Source organism: Bactrocera tryoni, chromosome 5 (assembly GCF_016617805.1).
Source record: "Bactrocera tryoni isolate S06 chromosome 5, CSIRO_BtryS06_freeze2, whole genome shotgun sequence".
Lineage (NCBI taxonomy): Eukaryota > Metazoa > Arthropoda > Insecta > Diptera > Tephritidae > Bactrocera > Bactrocera tryoni.
In genome coordinates, this window is record NC_052503.1 from 33,022,856 (window position 1) to 33,039,854 (window position 16,999).

General features: G+C 37.4%; 3 protein-coding genes across 6 annotated transcripts in view; all 3 read left to right on the forward strand.

Annotated features, from left to right (window-relative positions):
* The window catches only part of LOC120777140 (protein FAM135B-like), a 37,959-nt gene extending 33,991 nt beyond the window's left edge, over positions 1 to 3,968 (forward strand). For both annotated transcript variants that reach the window (XM_040108285.1, XM_040108286.1), the window contains 3 exons: positions 41 to 252; positions 412 to 652; positions 723 to 3,968. In XM_040108285.1, coding sequence (XP_039964219.1) covers positions 41 to 252; positions 412 to 652; positions 723 to 915 — 646 coding nt within the window. In that variant the 3' untranslated portion in view covers positions 916 to 3,968. The remainder of the gene's footprint in view (positions 1 to 40; positions 253 to 411; positions 653 to 722) is intronic.
* Positions 3,969 to 7,826: 3,858 nt separating this feature from the next.
* LOC120777171 (rab5 GDP/GTP exchange factor) lies at positions 7,827 to 10,652 on the forward strand. 2 transcript variants are annotated; one of them, XM_040108327.1, is made up of 7 exons: positions 7,827 to 8,110; positions 8,183 to 8,422; positions 8,477 to 8,783; positions 8,852 to 9,009; positions 9,069 to 9,325; positions 9,393 to 9,635; positions 9,704 to 10,652. In XM_040108327.1, the coding sequence occupies exons 1-7, from the start codon at positions 7,969 to 7,971 to the stop codon at positions 10,553 to 10,555; spliced, it is 2,199 nt and encodes a 732-aa protein (XP_039964261.1). In that variant the 5' UTR covers positions 7,827 to 7,968; the 3' UTR covers positions 10,556 to 10,652. The 2 variants fall into 2 exon arrangements, with proteins under 2 accessions (XP_039964261.1, XP_039964262.1); XM_040108328.1 differs by having other exon boundaries at positions 8,186 to 8,422.
* Positions 10,653 to 11,144: 492 nt separating this feature from the next.
* On the forward strand, positions 11,145 to 13,388 carry LOC120777172 (transmembrane protein 11 homolog, mitochondrial). 2 transcript variants are annotated; one of them, XM_040108329.1, is made up of 3 exons: positions 11,145 to 11,315; positions 12,021 to 12,354; positions 12,435 to 13,388. In XM_040108329.1, the coding sequence occupies exons 1-3, from the start codon at positions 11,293 to 11,295 to the stop codon at positions 12,597 to 12,599; spliced, it is 522 nt and encodes a 173-aa protein (XP_039964263.1). In that variant the 5' UTR covers positions 11,145 to 11,292; the 3' UTR covers positions 12,600 to 13,388. The 2 variants fall into 2 exon arrangements, with proteins under 2 accessions (XP_039964263.1, XP_039964264.1); XM_040108330.1 differs by lacking the exon at positions 11,145 to 11,315 and adding an exon at positions 11,373 to 11,489 and having other exon boundaries at positions 12,019 to 12,354.
* The last annotated feature ends 3,611 nt before the right edge of the window (positions 13,389 to 16,999 follow it).

The following is a 16,999-nucleotide window of genomic DNA, read 5'->3' on the forward strand; positions in this document are numbered from 1 at the left end:
TTTAATAAGGTGTATTTAATATGTATATCTAATCCTTCAGGCTTGTAGCTGAGATACTATATCATATAGAAACATGTGGTCTGAATCCAACACGCATTTCATTCGTCGCACACTCTTTAGGTACGATCATAGTACGTAGCGCTTTGGCGCGTTCGCAAATGCGTCCATTACTACCGCGTCTACACACATTCCTATCGCTGTCTGGACCACATTTGGGTACGCTATACAACACTAGCGGGCTTGTCAATATGGGTGAGTTACCGAAGATGACTAAAGCAGATGAAAAGAAAGAATTAACAATAGAAGTCTGAGTCGAAGCGCTTTGAAACATATTTCTTCCTCTTTTTATTCTGAGGAGACTTTCTCATCCTTGCATATCACTTTATAATAGTAATCATAATCGCGTTTCAGGCATGTGGTTCATGCAGAAATGGAAGAAATCCGGCTCACTTTTACAGCTTTGTATGCGCGACACATCGGATCTACGCAATACGTTTTTATATCGTCTTAGCCAGCGCAGCACCCTGCATCATTTCAAGAATATACTGCTCTGCGGTTCGAGTCAAGATCGTTATGTGCCAGCGCATTCGGCCCGTCTGGAGCTCTGCAAAGCCGCCATACGTGATAACTCCAATCTGGGCACAGTTTACAGGCAAGTAACATCAGTTCAGTGCTTGATTTATTGAAATATAAAACGAAATATCTTTTCATTTTTTTTTCAGGGAAATGATACACAACATAATCGCACCGATATTGGCTCGTCCCGAATTGCAGTTAGCGCGTTACGACGTCCATCATGCACTTCCGCATACAGCAAATACGCTCATCGGTAGAGCAGCGCATATTGCTGTACTCGACTCGGAATTATTCATAGAGAAATTTTTACTGATTGCCGGCTTAAAATATTTTAGTTAACCAAGAAATAACTAGAAATTAACCAACTACAAATAGAGGAGATAAAAATTAGGTATTGGCTTAAAAAATACATGGTACGAACACTTGGGTCACATGTTGAAGCCAGTTTAGTTAAAAGCTATTTTGTGGTCGTAGTTGTTGATACACGCTTTAGAGGTAGTTAGGTATATAGCTGGTAACGGAGGAATCACATGACATAGAAGAGAAAACTATTACGAAGGATTTGAGAATTGGCACGGCGTACAAATTTTATGTATATTTATTTTGAAAACATAAAAAAAAATATTTTAGTTGAGCGGCTCTCATTGTTTTAGCTATAGGTTTCGAAATTGGAGACCTACGGGAAGGAAAACTCTTATAATTCCAGGCAGTTTTGAAAATGTTAAGTATTTCTACCGAGTTTTATACTATATAATTGAGTTATTAAAACAGCTGGCTTACCTTGGACTTAAAATAGGTCTCATCTTTGTAGAATCTCGAATGAGATCTGCCCAGCTAAATACTATTATATCAAACAAAATACGCTGTAAAGTAGGACGGAGTAGGACATTAATTTTAATGAGAAGAAGTGAGTTTTTTAAAAGAGAGACCGCTGCCTGAAAACAAATTTGAGTAAGCGAAGTTTTCTGTCAATAAAAAATCGCCAAACTATTTGAAAAAGTACGCTTTGAGATTGAAGAAATTCAGATTATAATATGAGACCGCCAGCTGTTTAACAATTTAGCAAATGAAAAGTCGATATTACTCCGATTTGTTTCCGATAAGCGGTTCGGTAATTTATAACGATCAGAATAATTATCGAAGACTTAAGAAAGAGTGTGTGTCATCTGCCTGATCTACAGGTACTTATTAAACACAGAAAAGGAGCTGACGATTGTTGATTTCATTATATAGCTATTCTGACAGTAGCTTTTGAAAATATCACCAACTAACTACCGTTAGGTTCGTATATTGACAAAGAAGTTTTAAAAGTTATATGCCTGTATGTACAGGAAATAGCTGATTAGGAGCAGATTGTCGTCGTTTCGTCCACCGATTGTCCGGGTGAACGGGGTCAAAATGAATGTTTGAATGTCATTCCAAACTTGGCGAATGTGAGGGAGCGACTGCAGGCATCCGTAGGCAAATTACGACGTATTTTGCGAAGTGATTGACGTCTCGGACGTCGTGCTGTTCGCAACCATATGTCGTGGCTTGTTTGTGCCTGTGCCACTTATAGAGTCAATGTATGGTGGAAAGCAGCCACGGTAGTCTTGGGGTCCTTTAATACAGAGTTGTATGATTTTTGACTGTTTGCCTGTATGTCATTCCGTCTTAACGAATGCTATGCAGGTTTTGTTAGATGCACCCCCTCTTGACTTGATTGTCCCCTTGGAGTTCGCTCCAACCTGCTAGTTCTAAAGGTTGAGTGACGTATGAGTACATTAGAGACATTGGGTTTTTTTGAGGGTGACCCAAACTTCAGATTATGTCTGAGTCTGGGTTTTCTGCTTACGTGACTACGTGGCTACATGGCATGGGCCTCTGAATCCATTTTTGCATCAGAGGCACCGATCTGATAGGTCAGATTGTTTTGCGGGGCGCGAGTAGAAGACTGGGAGCATGTAATTGCAGAATGCCCGATGTACTTGGTCATTAGGAGTCTGGGTGATATGGGGATTAGCTGGACTGATGGACGTTTAGATGTTAGCGGTGTGATCAACACTAGTCAGAATGCAGAACAGTTAGAGTCGAGTTGCGCTTGAATTCTTTAGGCCGCGAAGGCGTTTAACCGAGAATTAGTTCTGCGTGAATGGTGTGTGCGTGTAATGTGCGTATGGAATCCAACCCCTGGTTATCAGTCCAAAGCAGTATGTAAGATCAACAGGTATTAGTTTCGTCTACGAGGTTTGAGTGTAAACTTAATTCTGGTACCACGGGTAACAGGAGCCCTTGGAGTTCTATCGTCTTCGGTCTCTTTTTTTCTTGAGGTCGATTCTTGCAGGGATTTCACTTGGTCAACTTAGAACGCCGATCTGTTGTGGGTAACTCAAGCTAAAAATGGAGCCAAAATTAGAATTAAATTTAATAAAAATCTTTTTTCCTATACGTGTATGACGAGCAAGTCTTGATTGAGCAGAGATTAATCACACGTTTTAAAATCGTCGCCGACAATTACTCACACACATGCAACATATGGCAAAAGTGTGCTAAGTTGAAAAACAAAAAAAAACTTACTTAAACAAACAAGGAATTTTTCAATGAGATTTGAACTTTTTTACATTAAAATCTATGTATTTAATAATTAATATTAAGGAACAAGCAACACAAACATACATACATACATATATTAAACTATTTAGTATGAGAGTAGTAGTATTAGAGAATCAGTGTTACAAAATCAAAACCAAAGAAACTCTACGCATAGAGAAATGTTAAATTTTTAATCAAAAAGAACAATTTATTGAAGGAAAATATAGTAATAGATTCATGCATACAAACACACATATGTGCGTGTGCTAGCAAGCTAGTTAGAAAAGGGTTAAGAAAGAGTGATAGTTGTGAGGAAGGCAGAGATTTGCGATTTGTTTACACTTTAAGACTTTAAATAGCTGAAGACAAGGACAAACAAAGTCGAAAATCACCAAACTGAAACCACGTTTTTCGTTTTGAACATTTGCGCAGCTATTAAAGTAGTTAAATAGAAGATTAAATACCGTTAAAATATGAATCAAAATTTTTCCAAATATCACCGTTGTAGTTAATAAAAAATATACTGAAACGTTCGAAATGCACCGAAAAAAAAGAAAAATTTATTACGTTACATTTTTTATTGATGAATCACATATTCTACTTTCAGCGGTAAGGGTCAATTAGGTCATGCAAGAAAACTTTAATTTAATTTTTTAATTAGTGAAAATAAGATATTAAATAATAAACCATTGTTAGAAATGCAGGGAACATCATTTATAGAACGTAGGAATTGTCTGAGCGAATTTTCCAAATGCTTATTGTAGTTTGTAGTTGCAACAAATGATTGCATAATATAATAACAGTAAATAAAAAAAAAAACACAAAATTACATATAATAAGTATTTACATTGCCAACTGTCTGATTTTAAACTAGTGATATGCTCTGCATGTAGTTGTTAGCATTTGAAATGGGTTTGCTTGTTAGAAAAAATTCAAAATATCTATTTGTAATTTTCATTCAAGCATATAAGTATAAAAGCATTCAAGCCGTTTCAAAACTTAAGCAGAAATTAATAAACAAAACATTAAATTTATTTACGCTAAATTATATTAATAAATTATTCTACATTATATTGGGCAGTCGAAAAAGTCTTTTCGTATTTTGTCCATAGATGTCGTTGCAGTCGTATATCTGCAGTGCTACCAATCACATTGTGGCATACCATGTAGTGTTGGAAAGGTGATATTTTAACAAAAATTAATAAATTAGGGAAAGTTGAAAAAAAAATTACAGCTGTTCAAAAAAGAAAGAATATAATGAAGAAGTTAGCCTTATTTCGAAATTTTTGTATAAGAAAAGGGAAAAAAGCCACGCAAGCCACCATTGAAATTTGTGGAGTTCACGAAGACAGTGCTGTATCAATTCGTGTAGCACAACAATGGTCGCTTCCGTTCTGGAAATTTCGAAATTTCGATTTACACTGATGGAATAATGTCTCCAGCCGAAAAATGGCAAAAAGTGGTCGACCAAAATGGTGCATATTTGTTTATTTATTGTCTGAAGTTGTTTACACTTCGAGTGCCGAACCCTGTTGAATACGAAAAAACCTTTTCGACTAACCAATATTAAAATTTTTTTCACTGAGTTCGTATTTTTTTTTTAATTCATAAATAATTTCTTAAAATAAATTCATTTGCCAACATAATGTAACCTTCATTTAACTCCGCAAGCTTCGCACAGCGAAATATTACGCATAAGCACCGACTCATCAATTCGTCCACTCAATTACTTTAATGGCAAACATGTAAGCGAAGAATATTGATATATTGACTGCACACACACCTATTCAAATACCAGAGGATTGGCTTTAGCTTATAATTTTGTAGTAATATTTTTAGCGTTTACTCTATACTTTCGATGTGTGCGTAACCTCATTTAAAACTTTAAGAAATTGTGTTTAAAGTAAATCTTAAATGTAAGAAGAAAACATTTAATAAAGCACTGCGAATTATTTAAGCTGGTTTTATTTATCATTCAGATTTTTGAACATGGCCAACATGTTGGAAAGAAAGTTATAATTTGATTGAGGTGTCGAACTGTAGCAAAGCCACGTCTCTTTCCCAAATAAATCCAAAGTTCTTCAGCTTATTTACCATTGCTAATATATAACATGGATGGAAGACTCATCCTCACGTAAGTGTAGAAAGTTCTCTGAGCGCTATTCACTTAGGAGAGGCCAGAAACAATTCTTTTACATATGTATGGCTCAAGCAGCTTACGACTTCCGGTTTAAGACCAAGTATCCTCCGGGTAGCCAAAAAACATCCGTTTGAAGGCGAGCTAAAGTAAAAAGGAGAAATACACTTTCCGAGGGTTGTGGGCTGGGTTTGTGGCCCGCCATGTAAAAGAAAACACCCCCAATAAAAGAAAGAAAACAGCCTCGGATGAAAGATCCCTCTTTTGATGACGACCATTGCCAACGCATTAAGGATTAGGATTTGATGGCATGCACCTGGAATGTGCGGTGCCTTAATTGGGAAGGTGCCGCTGCCCAGCTGGTTGATGTTCTCGTCACAGTGAAGGCTGACACCACCGCTGCCCAAGAAATGCGATGGATGGGACAAGGACTGAGGCAAGTAGATTCTTGTGGCATTTACTTAGTAGCCATATAAAGTAGCACAAATTCGATGTGGGATTCGTGATGGGAGAGAGACTCTGCCACCGAGTCCTGGCATTCACCCCGGTAGATGAACATCTAGCCACAGCAAAGCCAAGTTCTTTAACATAAAGCTGATTTGCACCCTCGCCTCGACGGAAGAGAAGGAAACTTCATCAACCTGTCTGTCTCCAGATCGAAAATCCACCAAACCAGATCGATCATGTTGTGATGGACGGAAGACACGTCGCCAATATTTTAGATCTTGTTGTACCAAAGATACGCACCCACTTCTGTGCAGCAAAATACGCACGTCGACAAACACGAGAAAGGTTCGACGTCGATCATGTTGTGATAGACGGAAGACACGTCTCCAGTGTTTTAGACGTGCATACGCTCCGACGTCCTATCATTGACTCAGACCACTTTCTTGTTGCACCAAAAATACGCACCCGCTACTGTACAGCAAAAAACGCACGTCGATAAACACAAGAAATGTTCGACGAACGAGTTTCGACTAGATTTGCACCCCTCCTATCGGAGAGCACTCAGCAGCAACTCGGTATAAGTGAACTGTGGGACGGAATTTCAAGCTCCTTACGTACAGCTGCAAACGAAACCATTGGTTTTCGGAAAAGACAAAAGTACAGCTGGAGAGAAAACGTTACAATCGACGACAACACGTTCGGTGTGGGATAGATGCAGTGTTTTGCAAACAAAAAAAAAAAAGAGAAGCCGAAATGCGTGTGTATAAAGAGCTTGACAAGCTGGTCGACAGGGGTAATGCTCAGAAATTCTACGTAGGACCGGAGCATATTCTTGTAGAACCCCCAGAGGTGATCTAGTCACTGATACCCAGAGCATACTAAAATTATGGAGGGAATACTTCTCCAGCCTGCTGAATGGCAGTGAAGGCATAACATCAGGAGATGGCGAACCAGATTCCCCAATCGATGACGATGGAGCAGACGTCCCATTGCCCGACCATGAAGAAGTTCAAATAGAAACAACTCCAATAACAAAGCGGCTAGGGCCGATAGATTGACGGCCGTGCTATTCAAACACGGCAGTGAAGAACTGATAAGGAGTATGCATCAACTTCTATGTAGAATATTGTCGGACGATTGGAATTTAAGTGTTCTCTGCCCAATCCACAAAAATAATTTATAGTAACCACCGTGGGATAAGCCTCCTCAACAGCGCATATAAGGTTCTATCGAGTGTACTGCGTCGTCATAGACAATGTCATCCTCGAAATCCAACGTAGAATAACTCGTGCCAACAGGTGCTACTTCGGACTGAAAAGGCAATTGAGAAGTAAAGTCCTCTCTCGACGAACAAAAACCAGACTCTATAAGTCACTCATTATTTCCGTCCTCCTATATGGTGCAGAGGTATGGACGATGACAACATCTGATAAGTCGTACGGCCGTTCCCACGACAGTCTTGTCTACGGAACCTAAACGGACCCGGACCCGGAATTTTGTCCGGCCAAGGACTGTCAACTCGGCAGAATTCTGTCGCTACGACAACAACAACAGTCGACGTTACGAGTTTTCGAAATGAAGAATGACTGGCACGCTGTGGTAAGCTCGGCTACAATTGCGTAAGCTGTGTCTATGCTAATAATGAAGAAGAAGAGGGAAACGTCGGTGAACTTATCCACAAGTGTATACTCTAATATAAGTGATCAACAAGCCCGTTTGTTTTAAAGATATATGTATGTAAAAACTGACCGATCAATGTAGATTCTTATCCAAGGTATCTGTAAGTTATTAGAACAAATTGTTCAGAGCGGACCAGCTCATAGCTCTTATACAAACTGACCTTAGAAAATCAAATAAATCTATATACAATCCTCTACATATAACCATCTATTTATCTCGATTATAACGAAATTATTATAAAAAAAAAATTCCAAATCCGGAAGTCAACATTGAAGTTCTTACATTTATTTGTAGCCCTATCATTTTATCATTTATTATCTCGCTTCGTGAACACCACTCTCAGTAGGCGCAAAGCAAAACAAAAATGAAAAAAAAGGCATACTTATTGTGAATTTGCGAAAATGCTTGTCAAAACAAAATTAATTGGTACGGATTGTGACTGACACGAACATTGATTAATTTTTATAGCCTGAAATTTTTCGCCATAAATATTTGCTTATAATAAACATACCGTTGAAAATTATCTAACCCTTTAATACTCATATAGGAAGTTAAATATGTCAATAGCGCGTGTGCCCCAATTACGAATTGTGCAGCGAGACCTTAAATGCCGTCAAGGCTGTGGATTTTATGGGAATGCCCAATTTGATGGACTCTGCTCCAAATGTTTTCGTGAACGAAACGATAAAAGAAAGAAAGGTTAGCAGTAGCTTTATGAGTTCTAAAAATAAATGTATTATTTTATAATTTGCAATGATTTTTGACATACAGCAGAGCAGAATGCACTTCCTCCTGTTGCAAATTCGCCGAATACCAGTGGCACGAGCACAGCTGGACGATTGTCCCCACAAAACCTCTTGGGGCGTGTACCAAACAAGAGGCAGGACAGCATGCCGGAAATATCGACAGGGACACTTACAAAGAAAAAATCTCTTGTGCCAGCTGTATTTCAAAAAACACTTCAATCGAATACGCTGAAAAGTAAAAAATTAAAACAAGATGGTCATTTAGGTAAGTTTGCAAGCTTTAAGTTTTGTTTGAAATAAAAAGAATTTTTTAATGCAGGACAAAGAGCATATGTGCCCGATCCCACCGAAAGCCAATTTATGCTTCAACTACGCCAACTACGCATACCCGATGATGGCAAACGTAAACTAAAAAGTGAAATTCAACGTTTAGATAATGCCATACGGAGTTATATGAATAATAGTGCTAATAAAAATGTTGATGAATTGTCAGAGATGGTACAAAATGCATACACCAAACTGGCGGATATAGTGCACAATGACCAACGTTTCCAAATAGCCACCAATGAAGACCGTGAGAGTGCAATCGATTTTTTCGAAAAGGTGGTCATGACCCAAAATCACAAGTAATTTCAAAAAAATAACAATTTTTGTTTCAATGTAATTATTTAAATTTGCTTTATCTGCATTTCAGATTCCTATTTAGTCCGTATTTCACGCTCGATGAAGAAAACGATGTAAAAATACAAAAACGGATACGCCAACTCAGTTGGATAACGGCAAAACATTTAGTATGTAGCATTGATGAAGTTAATGCGGAATCGCGAGACTTGGTCTATAATGCTATAACAGGCATGTTGAACCTTTCTTTCTTAAATGCATAATCTAATTTACATTTTTTAACATTTTAGAGTTGGTAGGCATCGATTCTTATTACTCACCTCAAGAGAAACTGGAATGCACAGTGCGTTGTTGTCGCCATATTTTTGAATTACTCAAGCATTCAGTTGGCGGTCCCGCAAGTGCAGATGAATTTCTTCCGGCTCTTATTTTCGTTGTGCTAAAAGCTAATCCAGTGCGACTGCATAGTAATGTAAACTTTGTAACACGCTTCACCAATGCGTCGCGGCTAATGAGTGGCGAAGGTGGCTATTATTTCACTAATTTGGTAAGTATTTTTGTAATTTTCAAATATTTTAGCGATATTTAGATAATTTCATTGTAAAAAACACAAGTGCTGCGCAATCTCCTTTATTGAGAACTTAAATGGCGAAAGTTTGGGTATCTCGGAAGAAGAATTCGAATTACTGATGTCAGGAGATAAAGCTTTCAGTACTCCTTGGGAAAGCGCTTTGCTAGCTTGTGAGGGATTACATTTGATATCGGAGAATATGAAGCGCATGGAATCACTAAAAAAGCGGAACTCTAGCATTGCTACTGGTATTGATAATTTTCGTAAAGACCTCGAAGAGTTTCAGGTATGAGAACTAATACATATTTTATTACATACATACATTTAACTGAGTATTTTGTTTTCTGTTATCAGCGAGAGATCACCGATAAAGTGGACGCTTGCATTGCCAAAGCACCACTTACTATCCTGCCAATAAAAACACCATCACATTTAATCAGTAAAGCAAGGGCTCACCTGGCGAATGGTGGTGAAATAGGTTTAGCGACCGCTGAATCAGTTGGACATTACAGTGCTAATTTGATTGCTGCAATAAGCGCCGATGGAAAAACGAACAAAGAGAGTACAAAAAATACTCAGCCTTTAGTACAAAACAGTACAAATCAAATAATTGATATTCTAGAGGACGCATCGCACACATTGGCGCTTAAAGATACTAGTACTACATCGATTGGTCGACTATCGCCCCTACCACCAGCGCAACCAAACATAGACTTACAATTTGCATCACCAATTTTTAATTATACGCCTTTCGACGCCATTTCTCTACTAGAGGATCACTCTGACTCCACTGATGATTATTTAATTAACACCAATTTACAAGGCGGACTTACAAATGTAAACTATGACTTCGATTTATCCGACCACAGCGGTGAAAACAGTGTTACTGAGGATTTGAAATTAAATTTAGAAGAATTCGATCCACTTGCACAAAAACCCGTGACAGAAAGTGATCTGCAAGCAACTGAGCAAAATGGAAGTACTGTTGAGCGTAGTTTATTGGACAGTGATTCGCCCACAAATGGAACATTACTTCCATCGCCTTTGAAACCGACAGTAACAGATTATCGTGGCTTCTCGAGTTTCGAAATACCATCTATTTCCTGTAATACAGGTGATTTTGCGTCGTTAAATCATTCTGTTAATGAAAGCGAGATTAACATAAAAACAACTAGCACTGTAATCGAAAATAGCAAAGCTAATTGATTTAAATCAGCCGAATTCCACAGTTGTGTGATAAATGTATTAATATAGTTAAATGGATTCTAATTGTGTATAATAAATTAAATGATATTGTAAATTAGTTTGTGTACATAATCAATAATATTTGATTATTTGCTTAAATAATGAGAATATAATTTTTCAAAAATATTGAACATATTGGCCAGATAATTATCAGAGGTAAATAATTATTTTATCATATTATTAGGTTTGTTTCTTAACTACTAATTATTACTAGCTAACTAAGTTTCTGCTGGAAAAGCGTTTCGTAACCCAAAACACTTACAGAAGAGAGTAGAAGTTGAGAGTTGTGAAAATAAAAATTTTATTGATTAATTTTCAAGTGTTGATCGGACATGTTTTCAATAAAAACAACATTTTGATATATTCTTGGTAGTTTTCAGTTTCTTTACTTCTTCGTTATATCACTCTTTGTGAGAGTAACTCGCATTCTCCTTCATATCTAGTACCTACTAGCATTTATGAAACAAACCTTATTACTCATAAAATAGCATCATTGACTGTGAATTCTCTAATACCGCCAGTCACAATAGTATGACAACAAAGCGAAACGCCAAACACAGGCAGACTTCGATTCGATTGGCTTTCGATTTGTCCATCGCTGTGATTTTGTGTGTGGAGGGATTGTGGTATTTTTGAAGGAAGCTGTGAGCGTGATTACATTAAAAACCTTCGGAAATACACAGACAATAGCATAAAAAATGAGGAAAAGTGATGAGGATAGGTTGGTGTCATAGTGAAGTATATGTATTTTGGAATTATGTTAATATTTTAGCATTTTTGTTATGCAATTCAAATGGAGAGTAGAACATATAATAATGAACATCATAATTCGCGTGTGTTGTGTGTGGCTGCGTTGGAAGTACTTTATGTAGCCGGCTGCTATAGATGCAGAGAATGTGCGGGCAGGAGCGCGAGTGAAAATAAATAAATTGTGTGCGAAAGTGTATAATGCTTTCCTTATGATTATTTCGTTTTTTTTATGCTGGACATAAAGGTTATTCATATGCTATGAAAGTATTAGTGTATATTATGTTTTATTAACTATGTTTTAGTACAAAAACAATAATAAAGAAACAGCTGAGTGTGATGCATAGAGGGTATAGAGATGGGTGAAGTTTTCCTACCCTTCCAGATATTACTTGTATCTACTTTTTGCGTCACGTCTACTACGCAATATTGTGACCGAGACCTTGAACTGCACATATGGTTGTCATATATTCATATATATTCACTGACATATTTTTAGGAGTGCTTATATTCCTAACATAACAAAAATTATTTAACTAACTGCCAAAATGTTACTTATAAAAGCAGCTATGTACATAGATTTTTCAATAAATACATATAAGACTATTATAATTGCTTGTCTGCGATAAGACGCTCAAATCATTTATACATATCTATATCTTTCAACTATTTATGACAGTTCTACAAGCGCACCAACTTTTCGCATAATACGTGAAGTTTACGAAAGCACTAATGCACATGAACGCTTTGAAGCAGAGCTGGACAAAGCGCTGGAGGCTAAAGTGGATTACATAATTATCGAACCGCCTAGGCTGGGCGATGAAACTGAACGATGGATAACCGTTGGGAACTGCTTACACAAAACAGCCGTAATTTCAGGAGTAGCTTCTCTTATATCTAGTTTGTTATGGCGGGATCGGCCAGTGATTGCAGCGCCAATGTGCGCTGTTTCGCTTTTCTGTGCAGGATTATATACAGTATCTTGGAATTATGATCCATGCTGCCAGTATCAGGTACTAGAATTTTTTGTTAAATGAAAAAAAACTACTGATTATTTCCCTTGTTTTTTACTCATTTTTTTTATTAATTTAAGGTGGAGAACGATGAAGAAATTTTAAGCAAATTACCACTCGGTGATGTGTCTGCTCCTATGATACTAGGCTATTCGCCTAATAACAAAACAAAATATTTGCATCGCAGTGTCACTTTATTATCAGCAGCATTCTGTGCATGGCAAATATGGCGATCGTACAAGTAGCTGAGCATACCAACACCCAGCCGTATTGTCTGAGTGAAGTTGCATGCTTTTGTGATTAGATGAAAAGTAGAATGTCAATGCCACACCAATGTACTACTGAATTTTGTACATTTATCGTTTTTATTGCATGCAACCGCGCCACCACGTACTCGCCACCGTACCACAATCTCCACCAGTAGTACCCAAATGACCACGAACACACACAGGGATACATTAGGCGTCTCAACTGCAGCGATAATAACTGCATTAGCTCAGCGTGGATTAATAAATACTTGAAAGTTGTTGATGGATAAACATCCCAATTTTTTTTTTATTTAATGCAATTAACGAACTTTTATTTTGTATTTTTTTTACAAATAGTAAGAATGAAGCTAAAATAAGACGTTAGTGTAAAAGAGTGTGTGGAAATATTTTGGCAACGAAATTCACAATTGCAAAAGTTTACCAAAAGACGATTTGTTGGAATACAATACAAATGTAAGGTGAAAAATTATTAAATTAATTGTACGTTTAAATGTTTCGTTTAGCTAAAAGTTTAAGTAAAAATGAACAACAAACTAAATTTATGCATTTCTTTCAATTTTTACTTCATTTTGAGACTGCATTATTATTCGAGTGATATTGCGTACATACCGATCTATATACCACATGTATATCGGCTATCTGCATTGTTCTAAGCCTCTTGTGTGAAAATCTTGGCGTTGAGCAGCAATAAACTACATTCACATTGAAAAGTGTTTAAGCATAAATTGTTTTAATCGTTTAGACATACAAATAAACAAATTGAACTCAAGAGTAATTCAATTATTAAAGTATAATTATAAATGTTTAGCAATAAAACATAAATAAATAATATATTGGAATCGTCTTATGAAGCGTAATTTTGTTTTAGCAAATAATTCAAAATGTAAAACGTTCAAATGTATCTAATACAACGCAAAAAAGCATAAAAACAATAGAAAAAACGCAAACAAAAGTCCAAAAAATAATACGAAATGAAAGAAGTATAGAAATAAATAAATAAAGTTTGAAAAATATTAATTGTTATGTCGTTTACTAAAACATCAAGCACAAATTGTAGGACCAATAACACTTGCCGACTGCCGCATACGACTTTATTTACTGCTGATAACGAAATTTGGCATAGAATTCAGAACGTACGCATACATACATATATACAAATATATCATTTTCGTATGTGTATGCGTTCATTAACTTCTGAAATCTGTACTTACAATCAATCAATTTATTGCCGAAATTCTACTTATACAATATGCACATCTGTGATAGTTGTTCTACATACATACATGTATTATATAATACTAGGGTCGCCAGTGATCGAAATTCGAAAATACATCTTTTTAACAATGTTAATTGAATACAGAACAGTGACCAAGTGTACTTAAGTACATATATGACTGTGTTAAGTGTGATGACGCACAAAAGCGAAATAACATCGACCGATGTAAACGGGCCAACGCGCTTGTAGTTTTGTAATCGCTAAATTTGCGCCAACGAATTTTTACCTGTGTTCCAGTTGAGGCCACCGCCCTTGTAGTTTTGTAGTCGCTAAATTTGCGACAACGCATTTTAGCTGTGTTCCAGTTGAGGTACATGCGAAAAATTACGTGTCCCTCTGCACGCCTTCTGTTGTTGTTATTGGGGCAGAAATCTGCCGTTAACTTCGGCTGCGCGAGGTCTTTATTCTGATTTTGATCGATCAGTGTTTTGTTCTTGTTGTTGTTGTAGCGGCAGAATTCTGCCGAGTTGACAGTCCTTGGCCGGATAAGAGTCCGGGCCGTTCTGGTTACGTACACCCGACTGTCGTGGGAACGGGTCAGTGTGTTGTTCGAATATTGTAGCGATGCATTTATCTATAAAATTTCCAAACAAGGCCTTGATTTGAATCGTTCAGTTTTTATAACAGCTATTAGTTATGGTGGTCTGATATCAAAAATTTTTTTCGAAGACTCTAGTAATACTTCTGACAAAAACCCATGTCAAAATTCACGAGGATAAATTGTCAAATGAAAAAGATTTCTATACAAGGACTTGAGTTTGAGCGATCAGTTTATAAGGCAATTTTTTGCTATAGCGGTCCTTTTGACATAATTGTTTACCCTAAAATCTAGTTTACTCCGCCGATGTTCTGTCTTTAGCCAGTAGTAACGAAGATTTCTCAAATCGTTCTACTTGATCGTTTTTGCTGTGACGTTATAGGTTGCGGGATTGAGGGGCATTTACCAGATTATCTAATTCTTGGAGTCATTAACTTTATCATAACAGCATGAAGAAGACATTCCCACCAGACAGTCATGGTAGACTAGTGTCCAAGATAAGCTTATTTGCGTTTACACATATAATCGAAGGTATTCTTATATGTAAGTATATAAACATGCGCGTAGTATATAAGACACTGAACTGGCCATGTGTAAATCTCAGCGAGCTGACCTGCAAATCCCTCATTGTAGTACTATGAAATCTCATGCTTGCGTAGAAGCGGCCTGTGTTATGTCTTCGCGCACATGCTCGAATACACATGTATACATACACATACACATGTATATACTACGTAGGCATGCATTTTGTTTTTTGTTTTGTCAAAGAACCCTGTGTGAAATCTCACCGATTCCAGAGAGATAACATTTTTCCGAAAAATATCTTAATAAATAATTAGCCTAACACTATCTATCTCCTCTTTAACCATAAGAGAGGCCGTGGGGAATCCGTCATTAATGATTTGGCCGCGATCATGGACCTGTTGTCGGGAATCGTCATATTACATTGAGCCAGGCATTTAAGCTCTAATAAAAAATTCCACTGTTTATTATTGTAATGGTAGGTCAGTGGATATTGCGCTGCATGCTATCGTGCCATAAGGCTTAAGGAACTTGCTGTTCACACCTTCCTAAATATCGAGAGAGCTTTCAATATCATCTTGCCGGAAGCAGTTGCAACAGCTCTGAATGGTTATGGCGTTGAATCGAACCTCAAACACCTTATTTTTAGACTTCCGTGCGACAGAGCGTTCTTGGCGGAATGAGGCAGCGCACGTACTCAGCGAAATGTTAGTAAGGGCACCCCACAAGGCACAGTTCTTTCTCCTCTTCTATGGAACTTTGTTGTCAACGATCTGCCGAAAGACTTAAGTATCGCGGCTGTCGAGCGATTGCCTGCGCAGCCGATTTAGCACGCATGGTCAAAGGAGAGCTCTTAAGTACGGTGAACGATTCGATCCAAGGATACCTCAGCGTCGTAACTATTTGGGCGGCAGAAAACGGCCGTTCCATTAATTTAAATAAAACCGGTTTCATTTACTAGTACACACAAGCTCCAGGAGGCACCATTTGTGACTTTGTTCAGCTACTGAGGAACCATTGACAAAAGATAGGGTCTCTCACCGAAAGTAGCCGTCTGTCTGTCTCTTTGCGATACCATAACCAAAACCTTTAAGTTCTATGAGGTCCTCGTTTAGTGGAGGGCCCTAGAAAAGACAGAAAAGACCCTACTTGCAAGGAAATTCGACAGTGTTTAACGGGGGGCGCTCATCAGCATGTGTGGTACGCTAAGTTCCACCAACCTCGGAATCCTCATACAATTTGACTTAAAACCGGATCTTTTGTTTCATGGAGTTGCTAAATCAAACTCTGGCAGTCTTTTCTCTACCCACATACTTGCGATGGAGATGCAGGTGGGTAAAAACCATTGGAGAAGAGGGACATTGAGCTTCTTTACAGATAAGACAAAGCTAAAGCTAATGAGTTGAAAAAAAGGGTACCCTAGCCCCGCTATCGGCAGAATGAGAACGATTCAGGGCTCCTCTCTACTCGTATATTCTACTACTGGTTAATTGAGCTTACCGGAAACTTGGCTAGCGGTGAGTTACCGCTATCGCTAGATCCTTTTGGGCCCAGATTGATTGTAAGTAATCCAGTGAGCTCTTTGCAATCAGTAAAGCTAACATCTCAGAAGGACTATTTAGACTAGTTAATGTGCAATCTTTGGATCAGCCAACAAACATATTCTTAGCGTTTAGTTCTGCTTATTTATTTAGTTCGGAAAGTTCAATAAATGGTCTGTCGAAGTGGTTCCGATTTCCTGGTAGCATGCAGGCTAAAGTGATCGTGTCCACATAAGGGTTGATCATTTCTTAGAATATGAAACAAATTTAAATCTAATGTGTAATATTGAAATACTCTTCAATGGAAATTTTTTTTTATTAAACAGTTCAGCCTCTACGAATATAAGTTTTAAATATACGTTAAAAAAAAATGTCTGTAATAACCTAAAAAATTATATATATATTATAGTTCTTTTTCACAAAGTCTCACTTAGGTCTAGCGCCCTTATAAATTCAAAGATCGTGCTAATTGCTAGAGGTTCGATACGTCCCTGCTAGT

Coding starts and splice junctions, on each gene's coding strand:
- LOC120777171 (XM_040108327.1), top strand. CDS start 7,969: ATGTCAATAGCGCGTGTGCCCCAATTACGAATTGTGCAGCGAGACCTT. Junction 8,423..8,476: donor AAAACAAGATGGTCATTTAG/GTAAGTTTGCAA, acceptor TTTTTAATGCAG/GACAAAGAGCATATGTGCCC. Junction 9,636..9,703: donor AAGACCTCGAAGAGTTTCAG/GTATGAGAACTA, acceptor TTCTGTTATCAG/CGAGAGATCACCGATAAAGT.
- LOC120777172 (XM_040108330.1), top strand. CDS start 11,388: ATGGAGAGTAGAACATATAATAATGAACATCATAATTCGCGTGTGTTG. Junction 11,490..12,018: donor GCTGCTATAGATGCAGAGAA/TGTGCGGGCAGG, acceptor ACTATTTATGAC/AGTTCTACAAGCGCACCAAC. Junction 12,355..12,434: donor ATCCATGCTGCCAGTATCAG/GTACTAGAATTT, acceptor TATTAATTTAAG/GTGGAGAACGATGAAGAAAT.